This window comes from Cherax quadricarinatus, chromosome 26 (assembly GCF_038502225.1).
Source record: "Cherax quadricarinatus isolate ZL_2023a chromosome 26, ASM3850222v1, whole genome shotgun sequence".
NCBI lineage: Eukaryota > Metazoa > Arthropoda > Malacostraca > Decapoda > Parastacidae > Cherax > Cherax quadricarinatus.
Genome location: NC_091317.1, coordinates 745,448 through 772,605, shown reverse-complemented (window position 1 = coordinate 772,605; position 27,158 = coordinate 745,448). Strand labels below are relative to the sequence as shown.

The following is a 27,158-nucleotide window of genomic DNA, read 5'->3' as shown; positions in this document are numbered from 1 at the left end:
TATGGGAGGGCGTGGTTGGGCAAAGATGTAGTAATGACTGCGGTAAGGCAGGGAGGACTGGGATTGATTGCATTAGGGTCTAGGGTGAAGGCGCTATATGTGAAGCAGAGGTATATTCGGGCAGCGGGGGAAAGGGGTCTTCGGGTGGGGGAGGTGATGGGGGATATCCGCAAATGGTGGGGTGGCAGGGACTTAGTGGAGTGTGAAGACATGTTGCGGTTTATGTTAAAGGTATGCAATGTTAAAAAACTCAAGGTAAAACGGTTAGTGGGTGTGGGCCGTCGTCAGGAATCAATGCAAGGGATGGCAGTGTATCCCACATATGATTGGAGAGTGATATGGGTGGATTTTAGTAAATTAAGAATACCGGCAAGAGCGAGGGAATTAGTATATAGATTTCTTATGGGGACGTTAGCATCGAAAGAGGTGCTAAGACGAATGGGTTTTGTGAGAGAGGCGTCATGCGGTTTTTGTGGGGAAGTTGAAACGGCTTTTCATGTAGTATATTTTTGTTCTGCATTGGAGGTGGTAAGATTGTGGTTGAAGAGGGTTTTCTTTTTATTGGGGGGGGAAGATATCACCCCTTAGGGCTTTAATGTTAGATATGGAAGGGGTACCCAAAGAGGTGGGAAGGGCTATCAGATATGTAATAGTTGATTACTTGTATGTTTCTTGGGGGATGAGGGAGGTGGAGGGGAACATTAGGATAAAAGCGTTGGCGGCGAGTTTTTATAGGACAGCATGTAGGAACAAACAATTATATGGGGGAAGGTGGGTAATTAGTTTTCCGGAGGGATATCGTGGACTTACTGTTGAACGTTTACTCTGTTTGAGTATGGGGTGAGAGGCAAGGGGTTGGTCTCTTTAGTGGTGCGCCCTCTTGGTGTGATTGGAAGCCTGGTGAGGTATGGTTGATTGGTTTGCACGGTGGTTGATGTGGGTAAAGTTTATTGTAGGGAGCCGTTGGGGGCTCCGGGGTATGTAGACCTTATGAATTTTGTAAAATCACAGAGTCAAAAGTTGTATGTGATTTTCGGTTTTTTCCCTTATTGTTATAAGAATCATTTTATATAGGAGGTTTATATTTATATGTATAATGTGAGGTTATGTCTTATATATTTTTAATCTGAAGATAGATTTAGCCTTGTCATACACCTCTTTTTTTTATTGTATTGAATGGGTACATTATGCACTATGTACGAAAATATATAAGTATTTGATGGGGTTTATATATACCCTTATTTTATATGGAAGGTCCTATTATATATTGAGTGTTAATCAGTAACATTAACTTTGTGTATGTGTAGGGTGTTTGGGGGAACCAATGTCTTTGGTATAGTTCTATCATAGATTGTAATATTTAATTTATTTGCAGACAAGTCATTTAGCGATTTATTTCTATGTATGATTTAGTTTGTTCTTATGAATAAGTGCACATACACGTATGTGTATATGCATGCGTATATGTATACATATATGATTGCAGGACTCGTTCCTACATGTCTTATAATGACCCTGACTGTTTTTGTTTGGAAGTCTGCTGGGTTGGGTTATTTTAGTAGAAATTGTTTTCAATGACCATTCATTAGGGAAATTAATGTATGTTATTTAGAATGGGGACTGTACATAGGGGGAGGGGGGTAGAAGTGTCAGCTGTGTCGGCACTGGCAATAATGAGTATTGTAAAGGAGGGTTTGAAGATTATGTGGATTAATAATATATAAATAACAAAGTGGAAAAAATAATGCAGATTGTAGGTTTGGGTTTTCCTTGGTTATAATAATAATGATGAATATTGTTATGTTATCTTGTGTAATCTTACTTAACATAGTTACATTGGATGTAATGTATATGGGATGAGGGACAGTTGTGACAACACAACGTTAATCGTCTGTGTTCATTTAGACAATGAGATTTATAATTTTGAGTAAGAACTGATACTGTGTTCTTTTATCTTTTAATGTATTGTGTTGTTTTAAATAAAAATATAAAAAAAAAAAAAACATCTAAATATATTTTAGTTTTGTTTACAATAATTTAATACTAAACAAACACAGTTAAATACATTTTTTTCGTTAGGGTCAGAATTATTTTGGCGAAATTATTGCATACACAAATTTTTACTTGTCCTATATGGCAAGATAAGCCAAGATCGCAAGTTCTGCCTATTCGGCACGACATATATATATATATATATATATATATATATATATATATATATATATATATATACATAAGAAAGAAGGAACACTGCAACAGGCCTACTGACCCATGCGGAGCAGGTCCATGTCCCCCTCCTACCGGATTAGACCAATGACCCCCCCTCCGATAAGCCCAATGACCCACCCAGTCTGGTCACCTCCACTCAAGGATGGAGCACGGCACCAGACCCAGCAGCACAAGCTAATCAGGTCCAACTCACACCCACCCACACCCACTCATGTATTTATCTAACCTATTTTTAAAACTGCACAACGTTTTAGCCTGAATAACTGTACTCGGGAGTTTGTTCCACTCATTCACAACTCTATTACCAAACCAGTGCTTTCCTATATCCTTCCTGAATATGAATTTTTCTAACTTGAAACCATTGCTGCGAGTCCTGTCTTGGCTGGAACTTTTCAGCACACTATTTACATCCCCTTTATTTATTCCTGTTTTCCATTTATACACCTCGATCATATTTCCCGTAATTCTACGCCTTTCGACAGAGTGCAGATTCAGGGCCCTCAGTCTATCCTCATAGGGAAGATTTCTGATACATGGGATCATCTTTGTCATCCTCCTCTGTACGTTTTCCAGATGATTTATGTCCATTCTGTAATACGGTGACCAGAACTGAGCAGTATAGTCTAAATGAGGCCTAACCAAGGATATATAGAGTTGAAGAACAACCTGAGGACTTCTATTATTTATACTTCTTGATATGAAGCCAAGAATTCTGTTAGCTTTATTGCGAACACTAATGCACTGTTGTCTTGGTTTTAGATTACTGATAACCAGAACTCCTAAATCCTTTTCGCAATCAGTAGTATTAAGATCTACATTATTTAGTTTATATGTGGCATGGTCATTTACCTGTCCAACATTTAGAACTTTGCATTTGTCAATATTAAACTGCATCTGCCACTTCTCCGACCATTGCATCAGTCTATTCAAATCATCCTGGAGTGCTCTAATGTCCTCATTAGAATGAATTGGATGGCCTATTTTGGTGTCATCAGCAAATTTGGTTATGTCGCTATTTATTCCCTCATCTATGTCGTTTATGTAAATTGTGAACAACAACGGGCCCAACACTGACCCTTGAGGAACACCGCTTGTGACGTGCTCCCATTCTGATTTCTCCCCATTTATGCAAACTCTCTGCTGTCTATTTGTCAGCCATGCCTCTACCCAGGAAAAAATTTCTCCTCCTATTCCGTGTGCCTTAAGTTTTCTCAATAGCTTCTGGTGTGGAGCTCTGTCGAAAGCCTTACTGAAGTTCATATACACAATATCATATTCATTACCATGATCTACCTCCTCAGACACCTTAGTGAAAAAAGTTAGTAAATTCGTAAGACAGGAACGCCTCTTTGTAAAACGGTGTTGAGATTCATTAATCAATCTGTGCCTGTCAAGATGGCTACGAATTGCTTCGGCAATTATTGATTCCATAAATTTTCCCACTATGGAGGTAAGGCTTATTGGTCTATAGTTCAAAGCCAAGGATCTGTCACCTGCCTTGTAAATAGATATTACATCTGCCATTTTCACTTATCAGACACTATTCCAGTTTGTAGTGATATGTTAAAAAGATTAGCCAAAGGTATGCTATGTTCCTCTTTACATTCCTTTAACACCCTTGCAAACAGTTCATCAGGACCTGGGGATTTGTCAGGTTTTAGTTTCTCTATTTGTCTGAGGACCATGTCACTAGTTACCGCACTCGTACATAGCTTATTATCCTGTTCTACATAATCTATTATTTCAGGAATATCGCTAGTATTTCCATGGGTGAAAACTGAGAGGAAGTAGGTATTTAGAATTTCACACATATCCTTATCACTGTCAATGATCTGACCAGAGTTACTCTTAAGTGGGCCAACCTTGTCCTTAATCTTACTTCTGTACACCTGAAAGAACTCTTCTGGGTTAGTCATTGAATCCCTTGCGACCTTAGCCTCATAATCCCTTTTTGCTTTTCTTATTTCTCTCTTTCTCTCTTTAATTGAATATATTGATTTCTTAACTGCCCATCCCCTCTTTTGATACGCCTATATATGCCTCTCTTTTGACCAATGAGATGTTTTAATCTATTGTTCATCCATTTGGTATCATTTTTGCTAGATCTAATTTCCCTACTCGGAACAAAAGTTGTCTGGGCAGCTAGAACTATGCTCTGAAAAACGTCATATTGGCAACCAAGATCACCTACCTGACCCATAGTCAGGACATCCCAATTTAGCCCACCCAGGTAATTTTTCAGTCCCATGAAGTCGGCCAAGCGAAAATCTGGGACAGAGATTTGATTGCAGTTATCTGGGTAATTCCATGATATATTGAAACTAAGTGATTTGTGATCACTTTCCCCAAGCTCATCATTAACCTCAAGATTATTAATTAGTGAATCTTTATTGGCAAGAACCAAGTCAAGCAGATTGTTTCCTCTAGTTGGTTCTGTCACAACCTGTTCTAAAAAGCAATCCTGAAACGTATCAAGAAAGTCAGTAGACTCAAGATTTCCTGTCATATTGTTCCAATCAATTTGTCTAAAGTTAAAATCTCCCATTATCACAACATTTACATATCTAGATGCCTTATGAATTTCGTCCCATAACAGCTTACTGCACTCCCTACAAAATCCCTATAAAATCACACCCAAAATTAGTTTGTCACGTCCCTCGAGAAACTGTAGCCAAACAGATTCAGTGTTCGATGTTTCTAATCTTATATCATGTCTAAGACAACAATTTAAATTTTCTCTGACATACATCGCCACTCCACCACCCTTCCTGTAGATGAATGGTTCAGAGAACCGACATGTTGATAAATTAGACACATATACAACTCTTGGGAATCTTCATTGAGGAAACGTTTCGCCACACAGTGGCTTCATCAGTCCATACGAAGGAGAAACTTGAAGAACAGGAGGAGAATGAGGTAATCAGTCCCTCAACCTTGAGTCGATGTGTTCAGTCCATCAATCTTGAATAGATTGATGGACTGAACACATCGACTCAAGGTTGAGGGACTGATTACCTCATTCTCCTCCTGTTCTTCAAGTTTCTCCTTCGTATGGACTGATGAAGCCACTGTGTGGCGAAACGTTTCCTCAATGAAGATTCCCAAGAGTTGTATATGTGTCTAATTTATCACCACCCTTCCTGTTGACCCTTTCAATGTGAAATAGTTTATAACACTGTATGTTGCATTCAGAAGGCATTTCTCTATCTTTCAGGTTGAACCAGGTCTCTGTTATACCAATAATATCTATATTACCTACCCTTGCAAGTAATCTTAGCTCATCTATTTTATTTCTTAGACTCCTACTATTTGTATAGTAAACCTTAAGGGAGCTAGTTACTCGTTGCCCTCTTCTATCTCTCTTTGTTTGTTGATCAATTGATTTGCCATTTTTAGCAACTTTATTTTGAATATTGTCTTTTAAGCATATCCCTGAGGTATCCCGGTAATAACTGATGTTTTTAACCCTAATGCTGCAGCCTGATTGTTTCCCACAAACTACATATATACATAATTAGGATAGATAATGATGTATAATTATTTCTTTTGGCAGGAAGATACATGTTCTGCAGGTCTGCGTTGCTTGGCGCTGGTTTCGACCATGGTTACGACGGATGAAGAACGTTGTTGTAGATTTCAGCGTTGAGACGGGCGACGCCATGTCGGTATACTACCAGCAGATGAGAACTCCCTACAACATTTCTCAGGGACCACTGTGGAGAGCGAGCTTGGTTCCCCAGCCACAGGCAGCTGCTGGCTGCCACCAGGCCGTCCTGGTTCTCACCTTACATCACATCATCATTGACGGCCTTACCAATATGATCATCTCCCGAGACTTTATGGAGGTTCTGAACGCCATCATGACTGGACGGGGCCACAACACGCCCACACGCCATAACATTCCAGCCATTGTTGACGAACTTTTCAGCATGAGAGACTGTATTTGGTGCCTTAGGTTTTTCTCGTCTGTAACGTACAGAACAATCATGAGCATGTTCAGTGATAACTGCTACAGTATTAGTCTTCCTCGGCCAAACACGAAGGTAGCACTTACAAATGTGTTGCGTAAGGACTTCTCAGCAGAGACGACTCAAGAGCTTTTGCGTCACTGCAAAGAAGCAAAAGTTAGCGTTCACTCTAGTATAGTGGCTGCAGCTTACCTAGCGCTTCTACGCACCGCTCAGAAATATTCAAAAGAAACTTTAGACTCACTGAGGATCACTTATGATAACGCTGTAAACATGCGTCGCTACTACCCAAGTGTTTACAGTGAGTCTGTTGGTTTTCACTCATGCTTGACCAAACAAGAATACGTTGTCTGCAGTAGTGACGCAGAAAACAAAGATAATTTCTGGGGTCTAGCAAGACGCATGCATGACGACCTCCAACACAATCTTTGTGTCAGTAAAACACCTATTCGTATGTCTCCACTCTCTTTGGTAATCTCTGCTATTAACCCAGTAAATTACTTGCTAACTCGTCTAGGATGCAGAAACTTGGTTAATACAAACATGACGTGCACTAACATGGGCAATCTGAAGCAAATATTGCCTGGTAAATACGGGGATGGGCCTGTGGAGATCACCAGTCTTCTTCGATCCACGGCATCAGAGTTATGTGGATGTCCTTTCTTGGTCGTCTTCCAGACCTTTGAAGGACGGTTGTTGTTGTCTCTGGACCATTACGTAAATAATATTACTGAGGAGGTCGCCAATATGTTCTTTTTATATTTAACCCATTATATTGATGACATAGCTCACAATGGCACCATCAAGAACTACTGAGTTGTATATATTTTGGGAAAAATAAAAATAATGTTTAAATATATTTTGGTTTCCATGTGATCGAGCAAATTATCCCTTGTACCAATTACGCCTGGTAGGTAAGACACAGGCAACTTTATTCTGAAACGTTTCGCCTACACAGTAGGCTTCTTCAGTCGAATACAGAAAATATGCAGGAACAGTAGAGATGTGAAGACGATGTAATCAGTCCATCATCCTTGAAGTCGTAGATTTGAGGTTGTCAGTCCCTCAGCCTGGAGAAGTTCAGTTCCATAGTCTGGAACTATCTGAAGATCAAGCAACAGTGCGGAGACTTAAATACTGTCGGAAGGAGAGGTGCAGAGTAGTAGTAGTGAGAGTGGAGCCACTGAGAGATCACGTCCCTCTCAGATCAAACATCTTCAGATAGTTCCAGACTATGAAACTGAAAGGGTTCTTTCAGGTATACAGAAGTAAGATTAGGGACAAGATAGGCCCACTTAAGAGTAACTCTGGTCAGATCACTGACAGTGATAAGGATATGATTTTACTTAGGAAGATACTAGCGAAATTCCAGAAATAATAAATTATGTAGAACAGGACGACAATAAACTATTATCGTGACATGGTCCTCAGACAAATAGAGAAATTAAGACCTATCAAATCCTCAAGCCCTGATGAACTGTTTGCAAGAGTTTTAAAGGAATGTAAAGAGGAACTTAGCAAACCTTTGGCTAATCTTTTCAACATATCACTACAAACTGGCATAGTGCCAGATAAGTGGAAAATGGTGAATGTAATACCTATTTACAAGAAAGGTGACAGGTTCTAAGCTTCGAACTATAGACCAATAAGCCTTACTTCCATAGTGGGAAAATGTATGGAATCAGTAATTGCCGAGACAATTAATAGCCATCTTGAAAAGCATGAATTGTTTAATGAATCTCAACACGGTTTTACAAAGGGGCGTTCCTGTCTTACGAATTTACTAACTTTTCTCACTAACGTATCTGAGGAGCTAGATCATGGTATTGAATATGATATTGTGTATATGGACTTCAGTAAGGCTTTCGATAGAGTTCCACATCAGAGGTTAAGGAAACTTAAAGCTAATGGTAGAAATTTTTTCCTGGCCAGAGGCATGGTTGGCAAATAGGCAGCAGAGAGTTTCAGTGGTCAGTCGTCACGTGAGGTCACAGACCCTGAGCTGCTTTGGGGATTAGCGTGGACGGTTACAAAGCATGGCTTGCTTCTGCAGTGTTTTAAAAATTGAGGTTGGAGAGTTGAAGGAGGAGGTCTTGCTTCTCCAGGAGGAGATTAGGAGGCTGAAGGTCCACCTCAATGGGTCTGGGAGAGAGTGTGAGGTGGCTGGAGTTGTGGGGAATGAGGCTTCAAGTGAGGTGCAGTCTGTCTCTCGCTGTGAGGAGGCTGTAGTTGGGGAGGTAGCAACGGCTACCAGCAGTGAGGTGCAGCCCAGCACCTGCTACAAGTGGCGAGTGGTTCACAGTAATGGAAGGCGCATCAGAGTAAGGAAAGTTAAGAGTGAAGATCTGAAGGTAGGAAATCGCTTCTCTGTTCTTCAGGATGAATGTACTTCAGTGGCCAGTGAAGGTAAGGGTACTACTGCCCCTGCTAATGGAGGTAAGCGCATTCTTGTGGTTGGTGACTCTCAGGTAAGATATATTGACCGTGCTTTTTGTAATAGGAATAAGAAGATGAGAGATAGAGTGTGCTTCCCTGGAGCTGGTGTTGGGGACATTGTCAACAGGCTGGATAATATCATGTCAGGTAATGGGAACAAGCTCATTATCTGTCTCAGTGCTGGTGGAAATGATATTGGGAAGGGTAGGAGAGAAGAGCTGCTAGATAAGTACAGGTCAGCTATAGATTTCATTAAGTCTAAGGGAGGGATCCCAATCATATGTAGCATCTTGCCTAGAAGGGGAGTAGGAAATGAATGGTTGTCTAGGGCAATTGGTGTAAATTGCTGGCTAGACAGATACTGCAAGGAACTTGCAATCCTATTCATTGACAACTGGAACAACTTTTATGGCAAACATGATATGTATGCAAGGGATGGGGTACATCTCTCTGGGGCTGGGGTGGTAGCACTTGCAGACTCGATTGAGAAGGCCATTGGTGAAATGCCTATGATTTTAAACTGATGGAAGATAGAGGTATGGGTGTGTGTGGGAAACAAGCAGGTTGCAACACTTGGGTTGGAAACAGTAAATGTATAAAAGGCATTCAGCATGAAGTTATAAATAAAGACAATAGATCAGGTCAGCAAACAAAGGGGGACAGCAGAGGGCAGCAAGGGACTAGCTCCCTTAAGGTTTACTATACTAATAGCAGGAGTGTAAGAAATAAGATAGATGAGCTAAGATTAATTGCAAGTGCAGGAAACATAGATATTATTGCTATAACAGAGACCTGGCTCAATCTGAAAGATAGAGAGATGCCCTCTGAATGTCACATACAAGGCTATAAATTATTCCACACTGACAGGGTCAACAGGAAAGGTGGTGGAGTAGCGATGTATGTCAGAGACAATTTAAATTGTTGTGTTAGACAAGATATTAAATTAGAAGCGTCAGCCACTGAATCTGTTTGGTTACAGCTTCTCGAGGGCCGAGAAAAACTAATTTTGGGTGTGATTTACAGGGCCCCAAATCTTGATAGGGAGTGCAGTAAACTTCTATGGGACGAAATTCGTAAGGCATCTACATACGAAAATGTTGTGCTAATGGGAGATTTCAACTATAGACAGATTGACTGGAGCAATTTGACAGGAAATTTGGAGTCAGGTGACTTTCTTGATACGATCCAGGATTATTTTTTAAAACAGTTTGTGACAGAGCCAACTAGGGGAAATAACCTCCTTGACTTGGTTCTTGCCAGTAGGGAAACTAATTAATAATCTTGAGGTTAATGATGAGCTTGGGGAGAGTGATCACAAATCACTCAGTTTTAATATATCATGGAATTCCCCTAATAATGGCAATCAAGTCTCCGTCCCTGACTTTCGCTTGGCTGATTTCATAGGACTGAAAAATTACTTAGGTGGGCTGAACTGGAATGACCTGACTAAGGGTCAGGTAGGTGGTGATGGTTGCCGATATGATGCTTTCCAGGGCATAGTTCTAGCTGCTCAGTCAAATTATGTTCCAAATAGGGAAATCAGATCAAACAAAAATGATCCTAAATGGATGAACAATAGATTAAAATATCTGATTGGTCAAAAGAGAGGCATATATAGGCAAATCAAAAGATGGGAGGGGCAATTGAGAAATCGATTTATTCAGTTAAAGAGAGAAATAAATAAGGGAATTAGAAAAGCAAAAAGAGATTATGAGGTTAAAGTTGCAAGAGAATCGAAGACTAACCCAAAAGGATTCTTTCAGGTATACAGAAGTAAGATCAGGGACAAGATAGGCCCACTCAAAAGTTCCTCGGGTCAGCTCACTGACAGTGATAAGGAAATGTGTAGAATTTTTAACACATACTTCCTCTCAGTTTTTACACAGGAGGATACCAGCGATATTCCAGTAATGATAAATTATGTAGAACAGGACGATAATAAACTGTGCACTATTAGGGTCACAAGTGACATGGTCCTTAGGCAAATAGATAAATTAAAACCTAACAAATCTCCAGGCCCTGATGAACTGTATGCAAGGGTTCTAAAGGAATGTAAAGAGGAGCTTAGCACATCTTTGGCTAATCTTTTCAACATATCACTACAAGGTAAGACACATATGCAACAGTTAGACATCTTTATTCCGAAACGTTTCGCCTACACAGTAGGCTTCTTCAGTCGAATACAGAAAGTAGGCAGGAGCAGTAGAGATGTGAAGACGATGTAATCAGTCCATCACCCTTAAAGTCGTAGAATTTGAGGTTGTCAGTCCCTCGGCCTGGAGAAGTTCAGTTCCATAGTCAGGAACTATCTGAAGATCAAGCGACAGTGCGGAGACTTAAATACTGTATTTAAGTCTCCGCACTGTCGCTTGATCTTCAGATAGTTCCTGACTATGGAACTGAACTTCTCCAGGCCGAGGGACTGACAACCTCAAATTCTACGACTTTAAGGGTGATGGACTGATTACATCGTCTTCACATCTCTACTGCTCCTGCCTACTTTCTGTATTCGACTGAAGAAGCCTACTGTGTAGGCGAAACGTTTCGGAATAAAGATGTCTAACTGTTGCATATGTGTCTTACCTAACAACCTGTCGGTATTGTATACCATTTTGATGTTCATATCACTACAAACTGGCATGGTGCCAGATAAGTGGAAAATGGCAAATGTGATACCTATTTTCAAAACAGGTGACAGGTCCTTAGCTTCGAACTATAGACCAATAAGCCTAACCTCCATAGTGGGAAAATTTATGGAATCAATAATTGCCGAGGCAGTTCGTAGCCACCTTGAAAAGCATAAATTAATCAACGAATCTCAGCATGGTTTTACAAAGGGGCGTTCCTGCCTTACGAATTTATTAACTTTTTTCACTAAGGTATTTGAGGAGGTAGATCATGGTAATGAATATGATATTGTGTATATGGACTTCAGTAAGGCTTTTGACAGGGTCCCACATCAGAGACTATTGAGGAAAATTAAAGCACATGGAATAGGAGGAGAAATTTTTTCCTGGATAGAGGCATGGTTGACAAATAGGCAGCAGAGAGTTTGCATAAATGGGGAGAAATCAGAGTGGGGAAGTGTCACGAGCGGTGTTCCACAGGGGTCAGTGTTGGGCCCCCTGCTGTTCACAATCTACATAAACGACATAGATGAGGGCATAAAGAGCGACATCGGCAAGTTTGCCGATGACACCAAAATAGGCCGTCGAATTCATTCTGACGAGGACATTCGAGCACTCCAGGAAGATTTGAATAGACTGATGCAGTGGTCGGAGAAGTGGCAGATGCAGTTTAATATAGACAAATGCAAAGTTCTAAATGTTGGACAGGACAATAACCATGCCACATATAAACTAAATAATGTAGATCTTAATATTACGGATTGCGAAAAAGATTTAGGAGTTCTGGTTAGCAGTAATCTGAAACCAAGACAACAGTGCATAAGTGTTCGCAATAAAGCTAATAGAATCCTTGGCTTCATATCAAGAAGCATAAATAATAGGAGTCCTCAGGTTGTTCTTCAACTCTATACATCCTTGGTTAGGCCTCATTTAGATTATGCTGCACAGTTTTGGTCACCGTATTACAGAATGGATATAAATTCACTGGAAAATGTACAAAGGAGGATGACAAAGTTGATCCCATGTATCAGAAACCTTCCCTATGAGGATAGACTAAGGGCCCTGAAACTGCACTCTCTAGAAAGACGTAGAATTAGGGGGGATATGATTGAGGTGTATAAATGGAAGACAGGAATAAATAAAGGGGATGTAAATAGTGTGCTGAAAATATCTAGCCTAGACAGGACTCGCAGCAATGGTTTTAAGTTGGAAAAATTCAGATTCAGGAAGGATATAGGAAAGTACTGGTTTGGTAATAGAGTTGTGGATGAGTGGAACAAACTCCCAAGTACCGTTATAGAGGCCAGAACGTTGTGTAGCTTTAAAAATAGGTTGGATAAATACATGAGTGGATGTGGGTGGGTGTGAGTTAGACCTGATAGCTTGTGCTACCAGGTCGGTTGCCGTGTTCCTCCCTTAAGTCAGTGTGACCTGACCTGACTAGGTTGGGTGCATTGGCTTAAGCCGGTAGGAGGCTTGGACCTGCCTCGCATGGGCCAGTAGGCCTTCTGCAGTGTTCCTTCGTTCTTATGTTCTTATGTTCTTATGTTCTTATAAATGGGGAGAAATCAGAATGGAGGCACGTCACAAGTGGTGTTCCTCAGGGGTCAGTGTTGGGCCCGTTGTTGTTCACAATTTACATAAACAACATAGATGAGGGAATAAATAGCGACATAACCAAATTTGCTGATGACACCACAATAGGCCGTCCAATTCATTCTAATGAGGACATTAGAGCACTCCAGGATGATTTGAATAGATTGATGCAATAGTCGGAGAAGTGGCAGATGCAGTTTAATATAGACAAATGCAAAATTGTAAATGTTGGAAAGGATAAAAACCATGTCACATATAAACTAAATAATGTAGATCTTAATATTACTGATTACAAAAAGGATTTAGGAGTTCTGGTTAGCAGTAACTTGAAACCAAGACAACAGTGCATTAGTGTTCGCAATAAAGTTAACAGAATCATTGGCTTCATATCAAGAACCATAAATAACAGAAATTCTTAGGCTGTTCATCAACTCTATATGTCCTTGGTTGGGCCTCATTTAGATTATGCTGCACAGTTCTGGCCACTGTATTACAGAATGGATATAAATACACTGGAAAACACACAGAGGAGGATGACATCTTCCCTGTGAGGATAGACTGAGGGCCCTGAATCTGCACTCTCTAGAAAGGCCTAGAATTAGGGGGATATGATTGTGGTGTATAAATGGAAAACAGGAATAAATAAAGGGGATGTAAATAGCGTGCTGAAAATTTCCAGCCAAGACAGGACTCACAGCATTGGTTTTAAGCGGGAAAAATTCAGATACAGGAAGGATATAGGAAAACACTGGTTTGGTAATAGAGTTGTGGATGAGTGGAACAAACTCTCGAGTACCGTAATAGAAGCTAAGACGTTGTGTAGTTTTAAAAATAGGCTAGATAAATACATGAGCGGGTGTGGGTGGGTGTGAGTTGGACCTGACTAGCTGGTGCTACTGGGTCAGAAGCCGTGCTCCTTCCTTAAGTGAAGGTGACCTGACTAGGTGGGTCATTGGTCTAAGCTGGGGGTTGGCATGGACCTGCCGCGCATGGGCCAGTAGGCCTGTTGCAGTGTTCCTTCTTTCTTATGTTCTTAAGATATCGTTCCTACATGCAATAATGTGTTCAATGAGGCACGTTTCGAAACACGTCCTACACATTATATAACAAGTTTTAATGCCCAGGTATAACATTAAAAAAATGATGAATGTCTTTTCTTTGTAGGTAATGAGTTGTTTCCATCTCTTGAGACTGTGCTGGCTGTTGTGACATTCTATGGGATGTTTGGGCATACCTTTCTTCATATCTAATATATATATATATATATATATATATATATATATATATATATATATACATACATACAGTATATATATATATATATATATATATATATATATATATATATATATATATATATATATATATATATATATATATATATATATATATATATATATATATATATATATATATATATATATATATATATATATATATATATATTCGTAATAAATAATAAAGATCTGATTTAAAACACTGTGGGCATTTTGAATTAGATATAAAGAAAGGTATGCCCAAACATTCCATAGAACGTCACAACAGCCAGCACAGTCTCAAGAGATGGAAACAACTCATTACCTACAAAGAAAAGACATTCATCACTTTTTTTAATGTTATACCTGAGCAGTAAAACTTGTTATGGACTGTGTAGGGCATATAAATGTGTGTGCTCACGACGTGAGTATTTCAGTATTAACGCAGCTTTGGTCAAGAGAACACAACTCTGCCTCTATAACTTCATTAGTGGTAAACTATTTTTATATGTAGTATATATACATAGAGAGAGAGAGAGAGAGAGAGAGAGAGAGAGAGAGAGAGAGAGAGAGAGAGAGAGAGAGACCGCTAAGCTACACATGCCTTAAAAAGCTAGGTAGCCTAATTAAAAAAGTTAATTTAACATCATTTAAATTTCATCGATCCAGTTATTGTTTAAACTTCAGATTATTAACTCTGGTTTATAATATTCAAGGGGAAGCGCTAAACTTATAGGGGCTAAATGACATTAGGGTTAACCCAAGGTAAGCCAACAATGCCAGGCAGAGTGGCTTACTTTATAACATTTACTGCCAGGTTACAAGGAAAGGTATGTGTGAGATCTGCTTACACATCAAACCGGAGATCGAACCTTTGTCCTATCAGTGGTGGAACCATGCTTCACTATACCACCCATACTGTGCTTCACTATACCACCCATACTGTGCTTCACTATACCACCCATACTGTGCTTCACTGTACCACCCATACTGTGCTTCACTATACCACCCATACTGTGCTTCACTATACCACCCATACTGTGCTTCACTATACCACCCATACTGTGCTTCACTGTACCACCCATACTGTGCTTCACTATACCACCCATACTGTGCTTCACTATACCACCCATACTGTGCTTCACTATACCACCCATACTGTGCTTCACTGTACCACCCATACTGTGCTTCACTATACCACCCATACTGTGCTACACTATACCACCCATACTGTGCTTCACTATACCACCCATACTGTGCTTCACTATACCACCCATACTGTGCATCACTGTACCACCCATACTGTGCTTCACTATACCACCCATACTGTGCTTCACTATACCACCCATACTGTGCTTCACTGTACCACCCATACTGTGCTTCACTATACCACCCATACTGTGCTACACTATACCACCCATACTGCGCTTCACTATACCACCCATACTGTGCTTCACTATACCACCCATACTGTGCTTCACTGTACCACCCATACTGTGCTTCACTATACCACCCATACTGTGCTTCACTATACCACCCATACTGTGCTTCACTGTACCACCCAAACTGTGCTTCACTATACCACCCATACTGTGCTTCACTATACCACCAATACTGTGCTTCACTGTACCATCCATACTGTGCTTCACTGTACTACCCATACTGTGCTTCACTATACCACCCATACTGTGCTTCACTACACCACCCATACTGTGCTTCACTGTACCACCCATACTGTGCTTCACTATACCACCCATACTGTGCTTCACTATACCACCCATACTGTACTTCACTGTACCACCCATACTGTGCTTCACTATACCACCCATACTGTGCTTCGCTATACCACCCATACTGTGCTTCACTGTACCACCCATACTGTGCTTCACTATACCACCCATACTGTGCTTCACTATACCACCCATACTGTGCTTCACTGTACCACCCATACTGTGCTTCACTGTACCACCCATACTGTGATTCACTATACCACCCATACTGTGCTTCACTATACCACCCATACTGTGCTTCACTGTACCACCCATACTGTGCTTCACTATGCCACCAATACTGTGCTTCACTATACCACCCATACTGTGCTTCACTGTACCACCCATAGTGTGCTGCACTATACCACCCATGCTGTGCTTCACTATACCACCCATACTGTGCTTCACTGTACCACCCATACTGTGTTTCACTGTACCACCCATACTGCGCTTCACTATACCACCCATACTGTGCTTCACTGTACCACCCATACTGTGCTTCACTATACCACCCATACTGTGCTTCACTGTACCACCCATACTGTGCTTCACTATACCACCAATACTGTGCTTAACTGCACCACCCATACTGTGCTTCACTGTACCACCAATACTGTGTTTCACAATACCACCCATACTGTGCTTCACTGTACCACCCATACTGTGTTTCACAATACCACCCATACTGTGCTTCACTGTATCACCTATACTGTGCTTCACTGTACCACCCATACTGTGCTTCACTATACCACCCATACTGTGCTTCACTGTACCACCCATACTGTGCTTCACTGTACCACCCATACTGTGCTTCACTGTACCACCTATACTGTGCTTCACTGTACCACCCACACTGTGCTTCACTATACCACCCATACTGTGCTTCACTATACCACCCACACTGTGCTTCACTATACCACCCATACTGTGCTTCACTGTGCCACCCACACTGTGCCTCATTATACCACCCATACTGTGCTTCGCTATACAACCCATACTGTGCTTCACTATACCACCCACACTGTGCTTCACTATACCACCCATACTGTGCTTCACTATACCACCCATATTGTGCTTCACTATACCACCCATACTGTGCTTCACTGTCCCACCCATACTGTGCTTCACTGTACCACCCATACTGTGCTTCACTGTACCACTCATACTGTGCTTCCCTATACCACCCATACTGTGCTTCACTATACCACCCATACTGTGCTTCACTGTACCACCCATACTGTGCTTACACTGTCCCACCCATACTGTGCTTCATTGTACCACCCATATTGTGCTTCAGTGTACCACCTATACTATGCTTCACTATACCACCCATACTGTGCTTCACTGTACCACCCATACTGTGCTTCACTATACCACCCATACTGTGCTTCACTACATCACCCACACTGTGATTCACTATACCACCCACACTGTGCATCGCTATACCACCCATACTGTGCTTCACTATATCACCCATACTGTGCTTCACTATATTACCCATACTGTGCTTCACTATACCACCCATACTGTGTTTCACTATATTACGAATACTGTGCTTCACTATACCACCCATACTGTGTTTCACTACATCACCCACACTGTGCTTCACTATACCACCCACACTGTGCATCATTATACCACCCATACTGTGCTTCACTATATCACCCATACTGTGCTTCACTATATTACCCATACTGTGCTTCACTATACCACCCATACTGTGTTTCACTATATTACGAATACTGTGCTTCACTATACCACCCATACTGTGTTTCACTACATCACCCACACTGTGCTTCACTATACCACCCACACTGTGCATCATTATACCACCCATACTGTGCTTCACTATATCACCCATACTGTGCTTCACTATATCACCCATACTGTCCTACACTATGCCACCCATACTGTGTCATTACATCACCCACACTGTGCTTCACTATACCACCCACACTGTGCATCACTATACCACCCATACTGTGCTTCACTATACCACCCATACTGTGCTTCACTATATCACCCATTCTGTGCTTCACTATATCACCCATTCTATGGTTCACTATACCACCCATACTGTGCTTCACTGTACCATCATACTGTGCTTCACTATGCCATTCATACTGTGCTTCACTGTATCACCCACACTGTGCTTCACTATACCACCCACATTGCGCTTCACTCTACCACCCATACTGTGTTTCACTGCATATACCACCATGCTGTGCTTCACTATACCACCAATACTGTGCTTCACTATACCACCAATACTGTGTTTCACTATACCACCCATACTGTGCTTCACTATACAACCCATGCTGTTCTTCATTATACCACCGATACTGTTCTTCTCTATACAGCCCATACTGTGTTTCGCTATTCAACCAATACTGTGTTTAACTATATATACCACCATACTGTGCTTCACTATACCACGAATACTGTGCTTCACTATACCACCCATACTGTGCTTCACTATACAACCCATACTGTGCTTCACTATACCACCCATGCTGTGCTTCACTGTACCACCCATTCTGTGCTTCACTGTACCACCCATTCTGTGCTTCATTGTACCACCCATACTGTGTTTCACTGTACAACCCATACTATGCTTCACTATACCACCCATACTGTGCTTCACGGTACCACCCATACTGTGTTTCACTTTACCACCCATACTGTGCTTCACTACATCACCCACACTGTGATTCACTGTACCACCCAGACTGTGCATCGCTATACCACCCATACTGTGCTTCACTATATCACCCATACTGCTTCACTATATTACCCATACTGTGCTTTACTATACCACCCATACTGTGTTTCACTACATCACCCACGCTGTGCTTCACTATACCACCCACACTGTTCATCACTATACCACCCATACTGTGCTTCACTATATCACTCATACTGTGCTTCACTATATCACCCATACTGTCCTACACTATGCCACCCATACTGTGTTTCACCACATCACCCACACTGTGCTTCACTATACCACCCACACTGTGCATCACTATACCACCCATACTGTGCTTCACTATACCACCCATACTTTGCTTCACTATATCACCCATTCTGTGCTTCACTATACCACCCATACTGTTCTTCACTATACCACCCATACTGTGCTACACTATATCACCCATTCTATGCTTCACTATACCACCCATACTGTGCTTCCTATACCACCATATTGTGCTTCACTATGCCACCCATACTGTGCTTCACTGTATCACCCACCCTGTGCTTCACTATACCACCCACATTTCGCTTCACTCTACCACCCATACTGTTTCACTGCATATACCACCATACTGTGCTTCACTATACAACCATACTGTGCTTCACTACATCACGCATACTGTGCTTCCCTATACCACCAATACTGTGTTTCACTATACCACCCATACTGTGCTTCACTATACCACCCGTACTGTGCTTCACTATGCAACCCATGCTGTTCTTCACTATACCACCCATACTGTGCTTCACTATACCACCGATACTGTTCTTCTCTATACTGCCCATACTGTGTTTCACTATACCACCAATGCTGTGCTTCATTATATATACCACCATACTGTGCTTCACTATACAACGAATACTGTGCTTCACTATACCACCCATACTGTGTTTTACTATACCACCTATACTGTGCTTCTCTATACCACCCATACTGTGCTTCACTATACCACCCATGCTGTGCTTCACTATAAAACCCATACTGTTCTTCACTATACAACCCATACTCTGCTTCACTATACCACCCACACTGTGTTTCACTATACCGCCCATACTGTGCTTCACTATACAACCCACACTGTTCTTCACTATACCACCCATACTGTGCTTCACTGTACCACCCATACTGTTCTTTTCTATACAGCCCATACTGTGTTTCACTATGCCTCCCATACTGTGCTTTACTATACCACGCATACTGTGCTTCAACAAACCACCAATACTGTGCTTCACTATACCACCCATACTGTGCTTCACTATACCACCCATACTCTGTTTCACTGTACCACCGACACTGTTCTTCTCTATACAGCCCATACTGTGTTTCACTATACCACACATACTGTGCTTCACTATACTACCAATACTGTGCTTCACTATTCCACCATTACTGTGCTTTACTATACCACCCATACTGTTGTTCACTATACCACCAATACTGTGCTTCACTATGCCACCCATACTGTGCTTCACTATACCACCCATACTGTGCTTCACTAAACCATCCATACTGTGCTTCACTATGCCACCCATACTGTGCTTCACTGTACCACCCATACTGTGCTTCACTATACCACCCATATTATTCTTCTCTATACAGCCCATACTGTGCTTCACTATACCACGCATACTGGTCTTCACTATACCACCCACACTGTGCCTCATTATACCACCCATCATGTGCTTCAATATACCACCCATGCTATACTTCACTATTCCACACATATTGTGCTTCACTATACAACCCACATTGTTCTTCACTATACCACCCATACTGTGTTTCACTATACCACCCATATTGTGCTTCACTATACCACCCATACTGTGCTTCACTATACCACCCATTCTGTGCTACACTATACCACCCATTCTGTGCTTCACTATACCACCCATTCTGTGCTTCACTATACCACCCACACTGTTCTTCTCTATACAGCCCATACTGTGCTTCACTATACCACCCATACTGTTCTTCACTATACCACCCATTCTGTGCTTTATTATTCCACCCATACTATGATTCATTGTACCACCCATACTGTGCTTCATTATACCACCCATACTGTGCTTCACTATGCCACCCACACTGTTCTTCACTATACCACCCATACTGTGCTTCTCTATACCACCCATTCTGTGCTTCATTATACCACCCATACTGTGGTTCACTATGCCACCCATACTGTTCTTCACTATACCACCCATACTGTGCTTCTCTATACCACCCATTCTGTGCTTCATTATACCACCCACACTGTTCTTCACTATACCACCTATACTGTTCTTCACTCTACCACCCATACTGTTCTTCACTATTCCACCCATACTATGATTCATTGTACCACCCATACTGTGCTTCATTATACCACCCATACTGTGCTTCACTATGCCACCCATACTGTTCTTCACTATACCACCCATTCTGTTCTTTATTATTCCACCCATACTATGATTCATTGTACCACCCATACTGTGCTTCATTATACCACCCATACTGTGCTTCACTATGCCACCCATACCGTTCTTCACTATACGACCCATACTGTACTCCACTATACCACCCATACTGTTCTTCTGTATACAGCCCATACTGTGCTTCACTATACCACCCATACTGTTCTTCACTATACCACCCATTCTGTGCTTTATTATACCACCCATACTATGCTTCATTATACCACCCATACTGTGCTTCAATATAACACCCATACTGTTCTTCACTATACCACCCATTCTGTGCTTCATTATACCACCCATACTTTGTTTCATTATACCACCCATACTGTGCTTCATTATACCACCCACACTATGCTTCATTATACCACCCATACTGTGCTTCACTATACGACCCATACTGTGCTTCACTCTACGGCCCATACTGTGCTAAACTATACCACCTATACTGTGCTTCGGTATACCACCTATACTGTGCTTCACTATACCACCTACACTGTGCATCACTATACCACCCATACTGTTCTTCACTATACAACCCATACTGTTCTTCACTATACCACCCATACTGTGCTTCACTATACCACCCATACTGTTCTTCTCTTTACAGCCTATACTGTGCTTCACTATACCACCCATACTGTGCTTCACTATACCACCCATACTGTGCTTCACTATACCACCCATACTGTGCTTCACTATACCACCCATACTGCTCTTCACTTTACAGCCCATACTGTTTTTCATTATACCACCCATAGTGTGCTTCACTATACCACCCATACTGTGTTTCACTATACTACCCATACTGTTCTTCACTATACAGCACATACTGTTCTTCACTATACCACCCATACTGTGCTTCACTATACCACCCATACTGTGCTTCACTATACCACCCATACTGTGCTTCACTATACCACCCATACTGTGCTTCACTATACCACCCATACTGTGCTAAACTATACCACCCATGCTGTGCTTCACTATACCACCCATACTGTGCTAAACTATACCACCTATACTGTGCTTCACTATACCACCCATTCTGTGCTAAACTATACCACCCATACTGTGCTTCACTATACCACCCATACTCTGCTTCAATATACCACCCATACTGTGCTAAACTATACCCATACTGTGCTTCACTATACCTCCCATACTGTGCTAAACTATACCACCCATACTGTGCTTCACTATACCACCCATACTGTGCTTCATTATACCACCCATACTGTGCTTCACTACACCACCCATACTATGCTAAACTATACCACCTATACTGTGCTTCACTATACCACCCATACTGTTCACTATACCAACCATACTGTGCTTCACTATACCTCCCATTCTGTTCTTCTCTATACAACACATACTGTTCTTCATTATACCACCCATATTGTGCTTCACTATAACACCCATACTGTTTTTCACTACACCACCCATACTGTTCTTCTCTATACCACCCATACTGTGCTTCACTATACCACGCATACTGGTCTTCACTATACCACCCATATTGTGCTTCACTATAACACCCATACTGTTTTTCACTATACCACCCATACTGTTCTTCACTATACCACCCATACTGTGCTTCACTATACCAGGCATACTGGTCTTCACTATACCACCCATACTGTGCCTCATTATACCACCCATACTGTGCTTCATTATACCACCCACACTGTTCTTCACTGTACCACCCATATTGTGCTTCACTATACCACCCATATTGTTCTTCACTATACCAACCATACTGTGCTTCACTATACCACCCATATTGTGCTATACTATACCACCTATACTGTGCTTCACTATACTACCCACACTGTGCTTCATTATACCACCCATACTGTTCTTCGTTATACCACCCATACTGTGCTTCACTATGCCACCCATACTGTGCTTCATTATACCACCCATACTATGCTTCATTATACCACCCATACTGTTCTTCACTGTACCACCCATACTGTTCTTCAATATACCACCCATACTGTTCTTCACTATACAACCCATTCTGTGCTTCATTATACCACCCATACTCTGCTTCATTATACCACCCATACTGTGCTTCATTATACCACCCATACTGTGCTTCACTATACCACCCATACTGTTCTTCACTATACCACCCATACCGTTCTTCACTATACGACCCATACTGTACTTCACTATACCACCCATACTGTGCTTCACTATACCACCCATACTGTGCTTTATTATACCACCCATATTATGCTTCATTATACCACCCATACTCTGCTTCATTATACCACCCATACTGTTCTTCACTATACCACCCATTCTGTGCTTTATTATACCACCCATATTATGCTTCATTATACCACCCATACTCTGCTTCATTATACCACCCATACTGTTCACTATACCACTCATTCTGTGCTTCATTATACCACCCATACTCTGTTTCATTATACCACCCATACTGTGCTTCACTGTACCACCCATACTGTTCTTCTCTATACAGCCCATACTGTGCTTCACTATACGACCCATACTGTGCTTCATTATACCACCCATACTGTGCTTCATTATAGCACCTATACTATGCTTCATTATACCACCCATACTGTGCTTCACTGTACCACCCATACTGTTCTTCTCTATGCAGCCCATACTGTGCTTCATTATACCACCCATACTGTGCTTCATTATACCACCTATATTATGCTTCATTATACCACCCATACTGTGCTTCACTGTACCACCCATACTGTTCTTCTCTATACAGCCCATACTGTGCTTCACTATACGACCCATACTGTGCTTCACTCTACGCCCCATACTGTGCTTCACTATACCACCCATACTGTGCTTCACTATACCACCCATACTGTGCTTCGCTACACCACCCATGCTGTTCTTCACTATACAACCCATACTGTTCTTCACTATACCACCCATACTGTGCTTCACTCTACCACCCATACTGTGCTTCACTATACCACCCATACTTTTCTTCTCTTTACAGCCTATTCTGTGCTTCACTGTACCACCCATACTGTGCTTCACTATACCGCCCATACTGTGCTTCACTATACCACCCATACTGTGCTTCACTATACTACCCATACTGCTCTTCACTATACAGCCCATACTGTTTTTCATTATACCACCCATAGTGTGCTTCACTATACCACCCATACTGTTCTAAACTATACCACCCGTACTGTGCTTCACTATACCACCCATACTCTGCTTCAATATACCACCCATACTGTGCTAAACTATACCCATACTGTGCTTCACTATACCACCCATACTGTGCTTCATTATACCACCCATACTGTGCTTCACTATACCACCCATACTATGCTAAACTATTCCACCTATACTGTGCTTCGCTATACCACCCATACTGTGCTTCACTATACCACCTATACTATGCTTCACTATACCACCTATACTGTGCTTCACTATACCACCTATACTGTGCTTCACTATACCACCTATACTGTGCTTCACTATACCTCACTCATTTCCTAGTTATCCACTGTTGCTTTCAATCAATTTTCTCGACTTAACATTAGTTAGATTAAGGCTAGACTGTCGTCTATTAACAATAAAAAATCGTCTAGCACAACTTTTATAAATATATCACAGAGCAGTGTGCTGCGGCCATTTTTTGAGTGATAGTTACATGGTGGGAAGTAAAATTAATATATTTAAAGCGTGAGTAAAGAACGGGGCTCAAGGAGCTCACTTTACAACAAACAGTGAGATAATAACTGTTGACGGAACGTATTTAACTGTTTCAGCAAGTGAAATACTCATTTTGATTAATAGTACTGACTGCACGTTTATAGTTATGGAAGTTTATTATTATTATTATTATTATTGTTATTATTTAATAGAAAGCATTAGTATGATTTAGGGGAAGCTTATTATAAGTTAAGATATAGCCTGAGGAGGTTCATCGGACGTACAAACGTAATGCTGTGTTGTGGTCTCCCACAGTTCCCCACACCCCTTACACATACAATAGTAATGCTGTGTTGTGGTCTCCCACAGTTCCCCACACCCCTCATACATACAATAGTAATACTGTATTGTGGTCTCCCACAATTCCCCACACCCCTCACACATACAATAGTAATGCTTTGTTGTGGTCTCCCACAGTTCCCCACACCCCTCACACATACAATAGTAATGATGTGTTGTGGTCTCCCACAGTTCTCCATGCGTACAAAAGTAATGTGTTGTTGTCTCTCACACTTCCCCATATTCCACACACGTACAAAAGTAATGCTGTGTTGTCTCCTCACTGTTCGCCGCTCGAGCTGCCATGAATTCTTTAAAATCTTATTTGCATTTTTCCCAATAGGCTGAAATAGGTGGCTTTATACCTCAATGGTAGCACCATAGGCTCACTACCTGAAGTGGGTTCATTCCAGGGGGTGGACGGAGTTATTATGTAAGTTCTTCTAGCACTAAAAAGTTACCTGGGCGTAACTCGGCTCCCGTGGGTAGAATGCTGGGAAGGGAGTGCAAAAATACTTTAGATCAGACTAGGCCTTGAAATGAGCCAAGAACAGCTGTTAGCCTGTAAATATTCTTGAACCGGATTACAACTATAATATTGTAAATTCTCTGGCGCAAACAAATCCTAAATAGTTGGTAAATCTTTTTTTTTTCTTTTTTATAGGTTACCAAGTCAGCTGCTCAAGAATATCACTTTGCGTCATTGTGCGCACTATTTGTGAATTTTCAGGACAAAATAACGAATCAACTATAGAGGAGTTTATGTGCAATATATGTTAGCTACTGCTGTTGCAAAGCCCCATTGTCCAGTGACTGGTTGACCACTGAAGATGGAGTCTGAGAACAGTAATCAAGCATCTCTGCTCTCGCCACAAACCTTCAACTCTGACACCACCCACGCTGGCCTCCCCACATACGCATATTTCTACCTACTCGGAACTTACGTAAACCCGAGCACATTACTGCTTTTTCTGGCCAGCAACTTTTTATGCTTGGTAAGTTCACAAGTGAGAGGCCAACTGTTTCACTCTCACCCACCGTAATCCGTTTTTTATTTTATTGCGTGTGAAAGTTTATGTCGAATATTAGCCATTTTCTAGTGCATAATCAAGTGCAACTTCCTGATTATTCCATTAGTGAAATTTAGATTATGAATGTTACTTTCCTCACTCTAACTTCCCTTCCATTCAGACTAAAATTCACATGAGGAACCAAAGATATTTATATCCGAGTGAATATTCAACACTGGAAGTGTTATTTTAAAACTACATATATTTGGTATCAGTCTAACGAATAGTTTCTCGTCTTCCTATCACACAGCTTAGTCTCGTGGTATTTATGAAGTTTAGTCTGGTCAGTCAATACTCTACAGCGAATGAACACGTACGTCAGTCCCAGGCACGTGAAATCAGGTTTATCAATGAAACACTAAATTTCAACACTGTAGCTAACAGAATAATCATACTGACTGCATTCTCTGGACGCCTATTAATGCGGGTGTTTGTTGCGAGTAAGGGATTTAAAAAGTATTTAAATTTTATCTTGGGGGTTCTATGAAGTAGCTCAGGTAGTAGTTAGCCTGTAACTAGATCGTCCCTTATTAGCAACAAGGTATTGGAACACCATTAATCCTTGTTTTTCTTTTGAATATGGGTAATGGTGTAATTTTCAGTAGGAAACAAAGTTCAACAGAAAAATATACGATATTCAGTAATAGTGTTTAATCACAACACTGTTCTTCTCTTTATACATTAAATACAACGTATTTCATTACCTTAATATTGTAGGTACGATTTCTTTAAGTCAAGATAATAAATTTACATATAAGTTTTAAACACAATTTCACTAGGAATATCACTTTACATACATATTGACAGATCATAAGAAATTTCAAATAATGTTCCTAAATGTCCAGTTCAATCCAAGAGATTGTATGATTATCTTTTTTAAGTTAGCAACAATGAAATGGAATAATGACCGTCGCTGAAGACTTTTCTATAGAAAGTCAAATAGTGGCTAGACACTATTACTGCCAACTACGTCTAAACGTAGTTATGT

General features: G+C 41.1%; 2 protein-coding genes across 2 annotated transcripts in view; both read left to right on the top strand.

The window, feature by feature from the left end:
* The window catches only part of LOC128691570 (uncharacterized), a 44,213-nt gene extending 37,159 nt beyond the window's left edge, over positions 1 to 7,054 (top strand). Inside the window, exon 4 of the mRNA XM_070088723.1 lies at positions 5,783 to 7,054. Coding sequence (XP_069944824.1) covers positions 5,783 to 7,013 — 1,231 coding nt within the window. The 3' untranslated portion in view covers positions 7,014 to 7,054. The remainder of the gene's footprint in view (positions 1 to 5,782) is intronic.
* Positions 7,055 to 14,547: 7,493 nt separating this feature from the next.
* Positions 14,548 to 27,158, top strand: part of LOC128691687 (uncharacterized) — a 29,118-nt gene continuing 16,507 nt past the window's right edge. Inside the window, exons 1-2 of the mRNA XM_053780554.2 lie at positions 14,548 to 14,605; positions 25,765 to 26,095. Of these exons, the coding sequence (XP_053636529.2) occupies positions 25,931 to 26,095 (165 nt within the window). The 5' untranslated portion in view covers positions 14,548 to 14,605; positions 25,765 to 25,930. The remainder of the gene's footprint in view (positions 14,606 to 25,764; positions 26,096 to 27,158) is intronic.